The 16315-nt window shown below is 36.5% G+C and overlaps 1 protein-coding gene across 1 annotated transcript in view; it reads right to left on the minus strand.

Annotated features, from left to right (window-relative positions):
* LOC108358255 (putative neural-cadherin 2) overlaps window positions 1–16315 on the minus strand; it is a 358474-nt gene that overhangs the window by 273277 nt on the left and 68882 nt on the right. The window contains exon 4 of the mRNA XM_017609477.1: window positions 10470–10634. Coding sequence (XP_017464966.1) covers window positions 10470–10634 — 165 coding nt within the window. The remainder of the gene's footprint in view (window positions 1–10469; window positions 10635–16315) is intronic.

A 16315-nucleotide genomic window follows, 5' to 3' on the forward strand; every position in this document is an offset into this window, starting at 1 on the left:
TTCTTCTTCTTCTTCTTTTTTGGCGCTGTAACCGCCTAAGCGATTTTGGCCGAGTTCAGCAAAGCACGCCAGTCGTTTCTCTTCTGTGCCAACTGACGCCAAGTCCTTCTCCATCTGATCTTTCCATCGCAGTGGGGGCCTCCCTCTTCCTCTGCTACCACCAGCGGGCTCCGAGTTGAACACTTTCGGAGCTGGAGCGTCGGTGTCCATTCGAACGACATGACCAAGCCATGTCCATATCGTTGTAAAGCTCATACAGCTCATCGTTCCATCGTCTGCGGTACTCGCCGTCGTCAACGCGTAAAGGCCCGTAAATCTTCCGCAAAATCTTTCTCTCAAACACTTCAAGAGCCGCCTCATCGGATGTTGTCATTGTCCATGCTTCTGCGCCATATACCAGCACGGGCATGATGAGTGCCTTATAGAGCGTGGTTTTCATATGTCGAGAGAGGACTTTACTTCTGAATTGCCTACTCAGTTTAAAGTAGCACTTGTTGGCAAGGGTGGGTTATACGTTGGATTTCAATGCTGACATGTTGTACATGTTATGTACCAATAAGTTTAATTTCTTAAAAGTAAGTTTAAATCGATTAATTACACATGCGAATCTTTAGCAGTTGACCACATATAGTGCGGGTCATTTTTTTACAAGTTCCTTGCATAAAATTATGCTATTGATACTGTCAATCTTAAGTTTATTTCTTAGTTTAGTTTTTATCAAAGAAAGCGTTAAAAATGTGCGCAGCCGCAGAGCTATGTGGTAATGAAATTATATTAAAACCAAAATTCCATTTTTAATAGAATAAACTTTTTCGCAAAACATCAATATCCAGCAGATCGCTGGAAATAAATATCAAGCTCACTTTGCCTCAGAAAATTCCACTGCGTGGTCAGGAGCGCAAACGATGAGATGAGGAAACTTTAACAAAAGAGGTAAAATCGGTAAATCTTCTTTAGAAACTACCTTAGTTGATGTTATTACATATTTGTAAAAGTTTTATATCTTTACGCTTGAACTCATATCTTAAAATTATTTGGTCCAAAAACTCTATGTAAAACTTTAATATATAGGTTTTAATTTCAAGAATTTCAGAACAATTGACATTACTTTTCATATACATCCCAGCTTTCATTCCAACAAAAAGTCAGATATTTTAATATGATTGTTTTCATTTCTAAAATCAATATTAATATTGTTACTGATCGCATCTTTTTTAATAAAGTTACTCAAAATTAAGAGATAATGTGCTTTGATAGTTGCATATACATATTATTATTATTATTATTATTTATTAACAAACTAATTAATTAATTGGCTAATATAAAGGAAAGAGCATTAGCTGCCATGGCTATCGGCTCTATTGTGCATATACATAAGTATGGCAAGTATACAGATAGAAATAAAAAAGGCGTGAGTACTAGGTACTCATGAAATTTTATGTGTAAACATGGGCGCAGCCAGGTACGGACAGGGGGGCACTTCCATTTAAAAAGGGTAAAAGCCTGGCTGCAGTCGACAATGAGCAAAAATAGTTCAATTGTTTATTACTTTGTCTTTAGGTATGTGTCTTTTCTAAGCGTACAACGAAAGTTTTGTATCACAGAACCAATCTGAGATTATTGATAAAACTATAGACCGGTTGGGTGAACAGCCAAGACGTTTACTTCTTAAGTGTGACAAAACAAAATCAAATAATACATATATTTAGCATAAATGAATATACCAGCATAAAAAATCTGCATACCCAAACGTTTAATACGTCCTCATATTTATACATACCTATGTATATAATTTAAGAGAAGATATTTCGCTGCAAAGCAATGATTATAAATTATTAGTTTACCTTACAAAATTGCGGAGGAATATTACAGAGTATACGGAAAAAAGTTTATATTTTTACATTTTTTATTTTGAATAACGTCTGGTCCGGCTATATGGTTTACTATACAGGTATGTAGAATGAATTTAAAAAATACATCAGGGTTTAGTTGAGATATTCGCTTTTGACCACTATGTTTTGTACATTTCCCAGTACTGCAAAGATTTTGACTGCCACATAACTGGGAGTGGCCCGCGTGCGCTGGGTTTGGGTCCCGCCACGTTAAAACCCTGCCCAATAAAAAAAAAACACATGCCTCGGATGATACCCCCTTCTTTTGATGACGATCACGGCAAACATAGGAAGGACTATGATTTTAGGGTATGCACTTGGAATATCCGAACCCTTAATCGGGATAGTGCCTCCGCCCGGCTGGTTGATGTCCTAGGGAAAATAAAGGCTGACATCACCGCCATCCACGAAATGCGATGGACGGGGCGAGGAAGGTAAGCCTGGAGCCTTGCGACGTCTACTATAGTTGCCACGTAAAGGAGTACAATTCGGTGTTGGATTTGTGGTGGGAGAGAGACCGGCGTTCACTCGAGTGGACTAAAGTCTAGCCACAATCCGCATCAAAGCGAGATTCTTCAACATCTCATTCATATGTGCCAATTTCCCGATGGAAGAGAGGGGCGAGGCATCCAAGGCTCTCTTAGCTTAGAGCGTACATATTAGCTGAGGGTGATCGACTTCGCCGGGGCCCGAAACTTGGCAGTATGTATTACTAGGTTCTAGCATAAAAAGATCCTTCAACCTACATGGATGTCTCCACATCGAAAAACGGGAAACCAAATCGAGGATGTTGTGATAGACGGAAAGCATGCTTCCATGTTTTAGATGTACATACGTACACTCCGAGGGCCAAACTTCGACTCGCACTACTATATTGATGCATCCAATATTCGACCCAACCTCGAAGCAGCAAAAAAAAGGGCCCCTAATAATCCGAGGAAAGTTCAGCGTCGAAAATCGGCAACCAAAACAAACGGCCAATGGATTCGGCGCTCGACCCTCACACCTGCTGTGAGAGAGCACTCTTCAACAAACCGACTTGCGCGATCAGTGGAACCACATTTCCCGCTCATTACTGGTACGATGAGGAGTGTGAGAAAATGCTTGAAATGCTGGCCGACAGAAAAAATACCCGAAATTTTTAGCAGAGAGTTGAGCGACTTACGGAAGGTTTCAAGACTCTTGTAGGAAGAACTATGGCGACCTAGTGACCGATGCTCAGAACGTACATAGATTATGGAGGGAATACTTTTCGACGCTTTTGAATGGCAGAAGCTCTGAAAGAAGTGGAGAAGACGAACCCGAGGTCCCAGTCGATGACGATGGAGTCGATATCCCAGCGCCTGACTATGACGAAAAGTGCCAAGGCTGCTTGAGCTGAGGGCCTGTCAGCTGAGCTTTTTAATTACGATGACAAGGAGGTAACAATGTGCATGCCCGACGACTGGAATTCAAGTGCGCTCTGCCCAATCCACAAAAAAGGCGACCCCGCCATGCGTGCCAACTACCGCGGGATCAGCCTTCTAAGCATAGCTTGCAAGGTCTTATCGAATGTATTGACTACCATAGACCAGGTATTCACAATACGCCAAATCTTGGAAAGACCCGCGATCGGCACTCACCACCTATTTGTCGACTTTAAAGCCGCTTTCGACAGCACTAAATCCCATCAAAACTCATACGGCTGTGAAAAATGACGTTTAGCAATACCACCCGCTCTACTCTGTTGCCGTTCGCCGCCAGACGGGATTTCAGACATGACGACTCTCTTTCATGTGACTTCTTTAATCTGATGTTGGAGAAGATAATAAGATCTGCAGAACTGAACTGCTCAGGAACAATTTACTACAAGAGCGTGCAATTGCGGGCTTATGCCGGTGACACTGACATCATCGGTAAGAAAAACCGCGAAGTCTGTCCTGGCTTTTTCAAGTTGGACAAGGAAGCAAAGCGAATGGGTCTGGTGGTAAACGAGGACAAGACGAAGTATCTCCTGTCATTAAAAAAACAATAAGCACATTCGAGCCTTGGCCCTCACGTCACTTTTTACAGTTACAATTGTTGTATGAAGTGGAGAATTTCGTTTACTTGGGAACCAGCGTTCACACCGATAATAATGTCAGCATGGAAATCCAACGCAGAATCGCTCTTGCCAACAAGTACTGCTTTGGACTGAGTAGGCAATTCAGGAGTAATGTCCTCTCTCGACGTACGAAAACCACACTATAAGTCACTCATAATGCCCGTGCTGGTATATGGCGAATTAAAATACAGCGGCCCAACTGGCTTGACCATGTTGTTCGAATGGACACCGACGCCCCACCTCTGAAAGTATTCTGGCTTCACTTGGCATTTCCAATTGGCGTCAGTTGGTCAAAATCACATTGGCGGTTACAGCGCCAAATAAGAAGAAGAAGAAGAGAATATACCTTGACGGTGGTACCGGGAGGGGAACCGTACATGACGGTAGGAAGTTTAGTTTGGGTTAAAGACTCACACTGACGGGTTTAGGCTTTCGATGCTTCCTCCTCGTAGAATAAACATGCTCAGTAAAAAGTTAACAACTTAAATCGACGAATAGTTTTATATCAACTTTTGTGAACTTCTGTTTATTTGTTTTTTGTACAACAAATGGTTACAATAATTTTAAGCTATAATAAACAATTTTTTAGTAAGTAAGTTATTGGTTTTGATTTTTTTTTTGTATGGGCCCCCCTCCCCCTCCCCTAAATTTCGTTCTGGCTACGCCCATGTGTGTAAACATATGCGAACGGCAAAGCATAAAAGTACGTTTACATATAAATATAATCTCAATCAAAGCTCGTTAGCTGTCAAATTGGTTGTGCTTGTTATTCACACAACTCGAGGAAAAGTTAAACTTCTCTGTGCCACCGTGGTCACTTTTTTCTGCACCACATATGCCATTTAAATATGTTTTAACTGAATATTTTATTAAAAATACCTTTACAAACCTATTTTCTTTATTTTATTTATTTATTACTTTACCATTTACTTCAACATTTGACATTCCTCCTCTTCTTCGCAAGTACAATCGTTAAAACTAGGTTGGACACCAAAAAGTTATCGGTTTAATCTAAGATATTTTTAACTATAATTTTACATGGCTAATCTCTTTTTCTAATGACAGATTAGGGAGTTAAGTTCGAAAAGTAGGATAATCTTTTTATATGTACAGCTATTATTAGGCGATTCAGATACATACATACAAATGTAGGTTAGGTTAGAAATGAAACATTAATTTCACTTAATTTTATTCATTTTACTGATTGATTTTTTTATTCATTTTCATTTTTAATTCTTTTAATACATGAAATTATCGGTATGATTGATAAAATATGATACTTGTATATACTTGTGACTCAAGGGCGTTAAAATATCTTGAAAACACCGCATCAGTTATTGTTTTTGAGCTTATAAATAGTTTGAGCATTTCTATTTGTATATATTCTTGAAAAATAAATTTTTTCTTTTCGGAATATAATCTGTGGTTCATTAAATGAGAGCGATTTTTTGGGAGAGTTGTGTAGGGATTGGAGTTGCAGGATTTTACCCGATGCTTTTTTGTTCCGTACGTTTTGCTGTTACTCACTTTTTACTCTCACTTCAGAGAGTATTTTGCTGTTTGACCTTTTTCCTGGATTTTACACGAAAAGTATTGGATCAGAGCTAATATATCATCCATACATATGCATATTATACATACATATATTCATGTACTTATGTTCATCAGTTATCAACGGTCCCAGTTAAAATGATTTCAGTATTTTGTTCAAATTTCGCCTTGCTTTTTTATCAAAATAGACTACTAAACCTATGCCTAGAACCATCTACGAATATCAAAACCAGGGCATGAATCACGTATGACGACAATCGTCTGAACGATATCGTGTCGAGATTGTCTTGCTTCATAAAAATCAATTGTTTGATCGTTTGTGCGATATCGTCAACTCGATTCCAGTTTTGCTTCACGTAACGCGTAAAAGCAACACAAATGCATAAATCAGTGTTTTGACAACATCGTTTTGTCAGTATCGTTTGAACGACTATCGTTTCAAAGTTACGTGATTCATGCCCGGTTGCAACAAATGAGTCCATACATATTTATGTACATACATAGGTTCAAAGCCGCATGCATGTGCGGAGTTTAAATAATCGGAAGTAATAATCAATTGTAGCGCATTTCCTCTTACTATGCATGTGACTAAATGTATGCAACCATTTACAATAGCAAGCAAACACAGGGTGCTTCTAATGAAAATAAAAATTTTATGCTGAAACTAGATCGCCCTCACCCGCTTCCCCGAGTGTATGAAATTTCTACGTGCTACATTGAGTAAAATTTATTTCAAGAAAACTCAATTAAAAACAGGAGGTTTAATATTTGTTTAACCATCTTCAAAATATTTTCAAACAAAAACTTTCTTAAACTTCTCACTTGTCATACTTTTTCAATTAACTTATTCCCTGAACTCAATTTGAGATTTTAAACACATGTAGTTTTGAAATGAAGCCCATTAAAAAATCATTACCAACCCATATTGTAATAATTCATTTAAATTATTGAATAGTTTGAATTTAACCTTTTTAACAGTTGGCAACCTTCTTAAACCTCTTTCGTCTGACACTCACATTCAAAATAATTTCGAATTTCGGCCGAACCGATTACTTTGAAATTTCGGACACCTGCTTCAGACGTCCCAAGGATGGTTATAGGCTGAAAAAATTTTGATATATAAAGGGGGCGTGGCACCTCTTATACAAACCGATGTGTCCTTACTGTATATCTCTGGAAGTGTTCATGATAGAATACGGGAACTTGGTATGGCAATATATGAAATCAATCTTTTAGTCATGGAGAAAAATGGTGGGTGAAATCCTTCTAAATTCCCGGACCGATTTTAACGAATTTTTTTGTGTACTTTTGAGTGTAATTTCACAATTTCACCAGCAAGTTGGCGCCGGAGTTAAATTATTACTAATCTTATTATACTAATCTTATTTATGATCCACTTTGGCATATATTCAAAATATGTATTGGCAATACTATTGCACAAAAGGCTGCCAAGTGGCGCTGGAGTCATTACGAATAATCGCCAAGTTAGAAAAGGTGCCGTGGATGTCAGATTATATCGACCTGTTGCACCAATGAGTATATCGAACTCTTGTGTGTTACAATTGGCCCAAGGGATGTGATTTACCAGTATTACTATGCGTTAAAGCTTCATTCCGAGACACCAGGGCTCAGTTGTGCAGGGGTAAATCTCAAACCACCACCGATAAATCAACCGCCAGAACCATTACGCGCCTTTTACTGTAATATTTAATTTGGAATAATTGAATTTAATTTCTAAAAAGGTGGCAACCCTTGCGAAAGACTTCAATATTATTCAAAACTTTTAAACTAAAGGTTTCTTAACAATATTTCGTTAGACAACCATATTTTAATTCTTAGGATAGCTTGCGTATAATCAATTTAAATTTAACTTTTCAAACAGGTGGCAACCCTTTTCAAAATATATTCAAACTACAGCTTTTTTAATCCTCTTGACATCCATTTTTTTTAATATAATTTTCAAATAAACAACTCCTAAACTACAGTTGAATTTGATTTTTTTAAAAAGTGGCAGCTCTCATCCATGGGTAGGTAATGATTTTATATATCTCCCTACCAAGTTCCAGGAATCTATCACAAAAATTTTCTGAGCAATGCAGTATGACATATTCCGTTTGTATGGGAGGTGCCACGCCCCCTTGTCTAATCGAGATTAAATGTATCCTATATTTTAAGTTGGGCTAAATGACAGCTAAATGACAGCAGTTATTTCATGATGATCGGTTGAGTAGTTAAAGCGTGAAAGCGTATCAAACAAACAAACTCACTTTCGGATTTACATATAATATTAGTAAGGATACACATGCTAAGCCCTTCGAAATTTTGTGCTGGGATATGCGTTACAGGTTCGCAAATTTTACCCCTACCGAAACCAAAGATGTATACACATCAAAAATAGCATTTGGTAATGCCACACATTCCTTCGGCCAGGTCTGCAGAACGCATACCGTTTACTTCGTAAAAGCCGGAAATAAAATAAAGTTTCAAAGTATCCTATTGCTCAACTATTCTTAACACAACGCTCTCTAGTGAAAGCCATCGTGTTGAGATATGCCCAAGATTTTGTGGGGTTTTACCGAACAGTAGTCTTGAAATTCCTTCAGTTCATGTATCCTCTTTGGACTGTGGGAAAATAAACTATATAAATATGTTGCGGCACAGTGTCTCAATGCTTTTCGGCAATTTTTTACAAGCGTAGCTTGAGCAAAGGTAAAGGGAGTGGCATGTGCACTTTATATAAAAGAAATCGGTTTCTGCACTCAATAATGTTTTCAGCCCGCCCAAGTCTCCAGCCATAACATTGGCTCCATCAGTGGCCAAACTAATTAGGTTTCTCATTTTTAAAGGCAGGATTGGTAAATGTTTAAAAGGTACAATGGCAAATATTTATATGCAAAATGATGTTTCAAATATATATTTTTATAATTGAAAATTTAAAAATTGAATTCAACTATCCGACCAAAATCTTACTTTGCGTACCAACCTACCAAATCAAAAACAAGCGACCAAGATAATTAACTTCAAATAGTTTCAAAAAGTATAGTGTAAAACGAAATTTATTGAATAATTCCACATAAAATGGTATACATAAATGACTCATTTTCTAAACGATTTAAATAAAACGCATTTCATAACCTTTTTTGAGCAAACGACATTTCCGAATTGGTAGAAAAGTACTACGAATTTTAAATTTTTGTTAACTATGAGGTGAATGAAAATTTTCAACCCGGCCTGACGGTTTTGAAGAATTTTTTTGTTCTAATTTTATTACTAATGCCGAATTTCCACTAGGCATTGAAATGACAAAAAATGTATGCCAATTAAAAAAATGCCATGTGGAAATTAACTTAATGACTATGTTTTTAATGTCATGACACGATTATTTTTTAATGCCCGACTTTGTCATTTGTCATTTTTGCCATTGAATGCCTAGTGGAAATCCAGCATAAGGCGTCTAATAAATGCATAACTTTCAGTTCTAGAAAAATAAAAGTCAGTAAAGACAAGTCTTTTTTGTATAATTTCTGATTTTAATTGCTCAACTTCTTTTGCACCAGAGCAACTGTCAAAAATTTCCAGCAGTAAAAAGTTACGAATTGGCACAGCAGAAATGTAAAATTTTCTCGCCATAATAAAAAGTTTTTTCAACATGGAACTTTTCTACTAATTGACATGAAATTACTATCTCAACGCTCGGAGCGCTGCCACTGAGGGCCTTTGCCAACTGATAAAAAAGAGAAAATTTGGAAAGACCAAACAAAAATTTTGAGATTTCTCGTTGTGAATACGAATGCCATAGTTTTTACCTAGCTCGTGGGACTACGCAAAATTTTGACAGCTTGTAAATATGTATACACATAAAGTTGTTGGCGGTAATAAAGAGTCAAACTCAAAATGGGGAAAAGAACAAAAAGCGTACGTTAGTTGTCAGTTGGCAGCTCGCACGTTGTCTAAATTCTCAAATAACATAAAATCCACAAAAGAAACATTGCTTGTATTACCATCAATACGCCATGTATAAATTTTAACAACATACAAAAATAGAGCTATCGCACGAGCGTTTGTTTGGTTTTTCAACACCATTTATAGTTTTCTTTTAATAAAATCACGATTTGTCAAATGCTTAAATTTATTTATCTCATAATAATGCAGCACACAACCCTGAAATCTAAGAAAAAGTCTGAGGAAGGCCATTAAATAGCAGCACACAACCCCGTGCCTTCCTCAGGAGTGAATATAACTACAACAACAACGACTACTACAACAACAACCCAAAAAGGTTGGTTACTGTCTATACTGTGATTCGAACCCTTCCCATCTTTGGATATCAACAAATTGTGGCATGCATCTTTGCGCACTCAGCTACACCCAGGCATATAAATTTGCTTTCAAATGTTGAATATCCATCAACACCACAGCACGCGATTTGTACGGATAAACATGTACTATGTATGAATGTGAGTGTTGTCACCGCTCTCAGAGCGGCGCTTTGCATGCTTGGGGTGCGTATGTACACTCATATACATACTCAGACATCGGCGTAGCCAGAATGAAATTTTAGGGGGGGAGGGGGCGGGGTGCTCGACCCTATTAAGCTGGCATTTCAGGGTACTATTTTATATATATATAAGGAAAATTTTAAAGTTAGGGGGGGGGCGGGCAGCGGGGGGCTCGAGCACCCCCTGCCCCTACCTGGCTATGCCCATCTATTCAGATGTGAACAGTCAAATACGTGCGTAATAAATTTTGTATGAAAATATTATTTTTAAATACGAACATTTTTAAATGATAATCAAATATAAAGTATTCATTTTTACTATGCATTATTTCCCTCAGTGTATGTATGTATACCTAACACAGATATGTAGGCATACGGGTACAGAATTCTTCATCACCATTTCCAAATTAAATTTTATTGTTGATCTTGATTTATATGGACAAACCTGTAATATCCGCTTAGGAAGATTACGATCATCCTCTTCAGTGATTTGTGTGCGATATGTTTGGCGATCGAATGACGGTGGATTGTCGTTGACATCACGTACATTGATTATTACGGTGGTGTAGTTAGTTTTGCTATTGAGCGACGCTTCCAAACGGAGTTCATACTAAGAATGAAAGAAAAAAGTTGATTGAAAGAGAGCAAAAAAAGGTAGTTACATACACACACATACATATATAGTTATTTAAAATGAACTCAGATCAAAAGCATTATGGACGGTTAGTTAAATGTTTCAAACTTTTTCCGAAAATATTATGAGATTTTATTTAAAATTAAGGCAAATTCTCGCTATGGCCAAACATTAAAATAAAATACTTTTTTTGAAATAGTTATCAAATAAAAGCCGTATCAAATACTTATTTAAACACGTAAAATTCTAAAATAAAAAACTTTTGCCGATTAGGCAATTATGTAAAGAAAATAGTTGGCGTTACGTTCGTGTTACTGTAATAATTTTAGTCATTCGCTATACTCTGACGGGAGCAAATAATTTGGTATATCCCTTAATAGGAGGTGGAGTTGGAACTCCCACGTAATGAAAGATGTTAGTATTTTGGTGACCAACAAGTTACAAAAAAGATCAGTCCAATGCCTTCATTTTGAACTGCAGGCTGTGACGGAGCTACAGAAGCTTTATTTAATTTAATAAGTCAGAACAAATACAAAATATTAGTAAACGGAGTGTGCCTGCACCAAGCTACTCCGATAAACATTTAGTTTGTTTCGTACTGCAGAAACTTGTAGAAATTTGTACTACTCTTAGCTTGCAGCCATTGTGGTGTAGTGTTTAGCAGTGCGCGCTACCATTTCGCAGGGCCTGGGTTCATGCCCAGTTTCCGACTCACATCAAAAAATTTTAAACAAACAAGATTTTCTAATAGCGGTCGCCCCTCAGCAGGCAATGGCGAACCTCCGAATAAATGTATGCCATGAAAAACAGCAAATTTTTTGATTTAGCATTAATTAACTCGAAATTAAGAAACAAATTATAATTTAAAACTTTAAATAATATAATGTTAATAATATTCAATTGTAATGCACTTTGGATGCAATATAAGAAAAAAACGCTATAAAAATTGAATTGGCAAATTTTCTTGACAAAGAGGAATAAATTCCACTCAATTTCACGATGTAATAAAAATTGGTAAATTTTTTACCATTTGGTCAATTTTTTGGTCCGAAAAATAAATTGGAAATGGCAACCGTGCTTATAATACAATAGCCCTCGCAGTCGGCGTAAAACTGTAGGTCCCTCCTTTTTGTGTGACAACATCAAGGCGCACGGCACAAATCTGAGGAGAAGCTCGGCCAAACACTAACAAATTGCGTTATCGCCAATCTATTATTATTAGCTTGCAGGCCAACCTAATATTCGCGGCTTGCGTTTTGGTACGTACGCTGACGAACTTGTTTTTTTTGCTTCCCCGAAATTGGCTTGCGTGCGTTTGCATTTGATTTCATTGCGCGAAACATCAAATCAAAATGTCACGCAGAACAAAATTGGAAATTTAGTTAGCTTCATACGCACGCCATTCAATTTTGGTTGGTCCCATACAAGTTGTATGCCCTACAAGAACAGTGATAGTCATTTGATTGATCATGTGATACTCACTGGTCATGGAGATCTCAATCAAGTACTTCTATCAACTTTTTAAGAGCAATATGCAAAACGTGATGTAAACATTTGTGTACATGGCATCCTTCGTATTCCTCCGACTTATGGCCTTATTTAGTGGTCTCTTTTTAACCGACGCAAAATTTGCAAATGTGTTAGTAAAATAAATGAGAATGTGTTAGTTTCCATCACACAATTCTTGTAGGGTGTGCATGAGAAATTTTTGACAGTAAATTGGTGGCGTGCGTGGATATTAGTTTAGCCTAGGGATGGGCGGCAGAACAGCTCGCGTGCAACAGCGCGGGCAAGCAGGTGCTTGTTGCGGGGTAAAAATTTAAAACCGAAAGGGTAAGCAATAGCCGTGTACGTGTATTAACCCATTTTATACAATGTATATTGCCAAAGGCTATGCTATTCACCTCTTTGTTTATAGATTTCTAACTATATTTGTAGTCTATTAAAACTAATTGAGAATCATGAAATGCCGCCCAATTTAATTTTTTTTATTAATAAATCAACAAAGTTTAAATTGATTATACATATTAAAAAAAATAGTATGTTCTAATTCATACTGGCGAACAGAGTGTCCAGATTTGGCGATTTCGCGCCAATTTGGCGATTTTTTTTAGATATTTGCGCGTAAAAATTTAGGAAATCGCCGTTGGCGATTTTTTCCCATCAAATAAATTTTTTCCAATTATAAAAATATACAAAACTTTGTTTTCCACTAAAAATTTTACAGAAAAGGCTAATGAACTGCGTGATAAACTTAATAAGCATATTAAAAGACTGTTAAAAATGTTTAGTCACCCTAATCGAAGAACTTTTCAAACAATTACCTACTCAATTAAATACTTTTAAAAAAGCTTTGATTTTGTCACCATAAAAGTGTGGGAATCGCAAGAGGGCGAGTTTCAGTTTGAAGGAAAGAAAAGCAGCAGAAACTGAATATTTAAATCTTTTAACTTTCCCATGGAATAACTTTTCTCAGAACCATTCCATCCGACTCTAAAGAATTTTTGATAATAGCTTACGGAGTGAAAACCGCAACAGGCAGTAAAATGTTTGGAAATATAAGTAAATGAATGAATGAATAACGTAAATGAATTCTATTCGAAATAGCAAGAGGTTGGAAAACCTTAATTCCATAGTTCGAATAAAGTGTCATATGAAGGCTAATAGTTTCTGCTGCTAATAGTTTCTGTTATCAAGTTTGAATAGCTCAATATATGACAACAGAAATGTAAATTCAGACACCACAGGTGATTTTCAAAAATTTGTGGAAATAGCTGATCTCGCCTTATTATGGGGTTTTATTTTATTTGTATCACCTAGCTCTATGCGTATTTTTAAAGAAAATTGTTTGTACATCACTATTATATAAGTGATTTGTGTTATTTATTATTACCCTCTGAAGGTATTATATTCGTTTTTGGTTTTAAAAACTATATTATAACAAGATCTAATTTTTTAAATAAAAGATTTGTTAAATCCATTTCATGAATTTTATTTAAAAAAATGGCGATTTTTGGCGATTTTTTTTCTGAATTTGCGCTTTTTATTTAAACAATCTCGACACCCTGCTGGCGAACAATAACGTGTTAACGATCTTGCTTGGCCATTTGTTCGTAAATAAGAGAGCCGAGCGCTGCTACTAGGCTCAGTCCAAGATCTATGCATAGAAGGTCGCGCAATCCGCGAAATAGAAATTGCCTCTCTGCCGAAAAAGCCACAAAACTTGATTTTTCACAGCGGCCAATTTTAGCGAAATATTCATTTAAACTCGCTATAGCACAGACGTTTATGATTCGATTGATTTAAAATTTGTACACAATACACTAGATTCTATTCTGAAGAAGATGAGTTTAACTGCACTTCTTAATACTTATTTAAAACGAAATGGCGGACATTGTAAGATTTTTATAAAAATTAGGGAGGCGGTTTTTACAAATGCAAAAGTTATGTTATGAAGTTTAAAATTTTTGTTTTGTTTTAATGCAGCATTAAAGACAAATACATACGGACATTTTCGGGAAAGTTTCAGATTTAGACAANGCACTTGTACAAGTAATTTTGGAAGTAATATTAAGTGAAATGTTGAAATTCATAAATTTATCAGTGTAATATAACTTATTAAAGCTCTACATACCTACATATGTATGCATATACATATATAATTACACACATAGTCAAAATATTTTTTCGTACAATGATTGTTTTACAATATTCGCAATGTTTTTAATTTTTCGATAATTTTTCACGAAAATACTGTTCATATTTTAACAAAACCATATAAATGAAATTTTCAAACTTTTTGCAAAACTTAAAAAAAAATTATACAAACTTTCATCAAAATTTTGAACGACGGAAGAGCGAACTTGAATTAGCAGGACATTTAATGGCAATGTGCTTGCCATCAATTGCACCAACGCAGTTAGGAATATTCCATAACTCAAGGAACTCCTTAGCAATATCTTTGTACTGCGATTCTGTTGGTTCGCTCACGCAAATTGGAGAAAGCAACTGCCAGATTATTTCACATATTTCTAATACAATATTGCGCACTGTTGTTTTGCCTAACTTGTAACTCCAAGCGATGCTCTGAATTGATACTCCTTGTGACAAATATCTAAAGATGAAATAGCCAACTACTGTGTATTTTATATGTATATGTATTGACAAATTATAACGTACTTACAGCAAAACCAAAGAAAGTCTTTCTTCAGAATCTATCCGCTGTTTTGGTTTCCGTAAGGAGTTGCCGACTAGGTTTAGCAGTAGGTCAAATACAGGCGGGGGCATTCGTGTATGTAAAAACACTTGTTCTGCATCCATAGACCTCATTCGCCGAAAAACTTGGCGCTGATAGCCGCTTGCTGCCCAATTTTGATTTAATGGGCGAACTCCGTACCTCCTGTTCCTTTTTTTGTGTTTGTATTCTTTATACAATCTGTATAATTCACACAAATTTAAAAATAATTCGTCGATTTCCACACTTTCTGCTTCCATCATGCTACCGCTGTTGTTTACCAAAATATGTGAAAANAAAATAATTCGTCGATTTCCACACTTTCTGCTTCCATCATGCTACCGCTGTTGTTTACCAAAATATGTGAAAAGAAAACAGAACACAAAGAAAAATACAAAAGAGAACAGCTGATTCCTGCGTTCATTCTACGGTGGTGAGTTTTTGCAACTATGTGTTTCTACGCATTTCTACGCTACGCTAGGTACACGTTCTTGGGTAACTGCGCTTTAAGTCTCTAGGCATAAGTTGAAGAAGGGGACAAGAGAAAAACGATTTTTGTACTTTTCGGGTACCGCTAATTAAATGGAGAATAATTGCAAACACAATTTCGTGTGTTATGCTTCTGTGTCGTGGTTATATGCGAGTATGTACATATGTATGTCGAAGCAAGTGGGAAATGAACAAACGGGTGTCCGGTATGTAACTATGTACTTGTTTAATATACGTGCGTGACTTAGTGAATTTTTCTACGTTCGATATACGCGTACATATGTAAGTACGTGTACCGTACGGGACAAATGAGCTGATGTATATATCTGGATGAGTAAATATTTGTTTCGCGCGCACCGCTAGAACTCACATATATATGTACATACTATGTAGAAATTTCGTGACTTATGTGAATATGAGGGGGCAGTGAAAGCTGAGATTGGGTAAATATGTATGTAAATTGTATTACGTATGTATATTTTATGGCGGTTTTTTCCGTTTTGAGAAGGGGAAATGTGATATTGCGCGGGATTATATACTTTTATTTATGTACATATATGTCGGGATATATGTATTCTTGAGGAGATATGACTTTAGTTACGGTAAATTAGAAGTTCAGCGACTTCAATTTACCGTACTGGGGAACCGCTAACAAATTTACATACGTAATATATGTATATTTTTATGTGCAAGTTTAGAGTAGTGAAATGGTGCACTTACTTGCTTCCTGGGTACCACCTGTTTTTTTTGTCGGGACTGTACCGCCTGAAATGACCTGTATCCTGTCGCTGCTGTTGTTGCTATCTGCTTTCGTTGTTGGTGCTGGGGTCTTCACTGCCGCTAAGACCGTTTTAGTTCGCCTTTTCCCTTTTTTTTTATTGTGGACCTTTATTATACCTTTCATGAGCATGAAATGGTATTATAACTTTGGTCC

This window comes from Rhagoletis zephyria, unplaced genomic scaffold, assembly GCF_001687245.7.
Source record: "Rhagoletis zephyria isolate East Lansing unplaced genomic scaffold, Rhagoletis_zephyria_1.1 Rzeph_scaffold_00227, whole genome shotgun sequence".
Classification (NCBI taxonomy): domain Eukaryota; kingdom Metazoa; phylum Arthropoda; class Insecta; order Diptera; family Tephritidae; genus Rhagoletis; species Rhagoletis zephyria.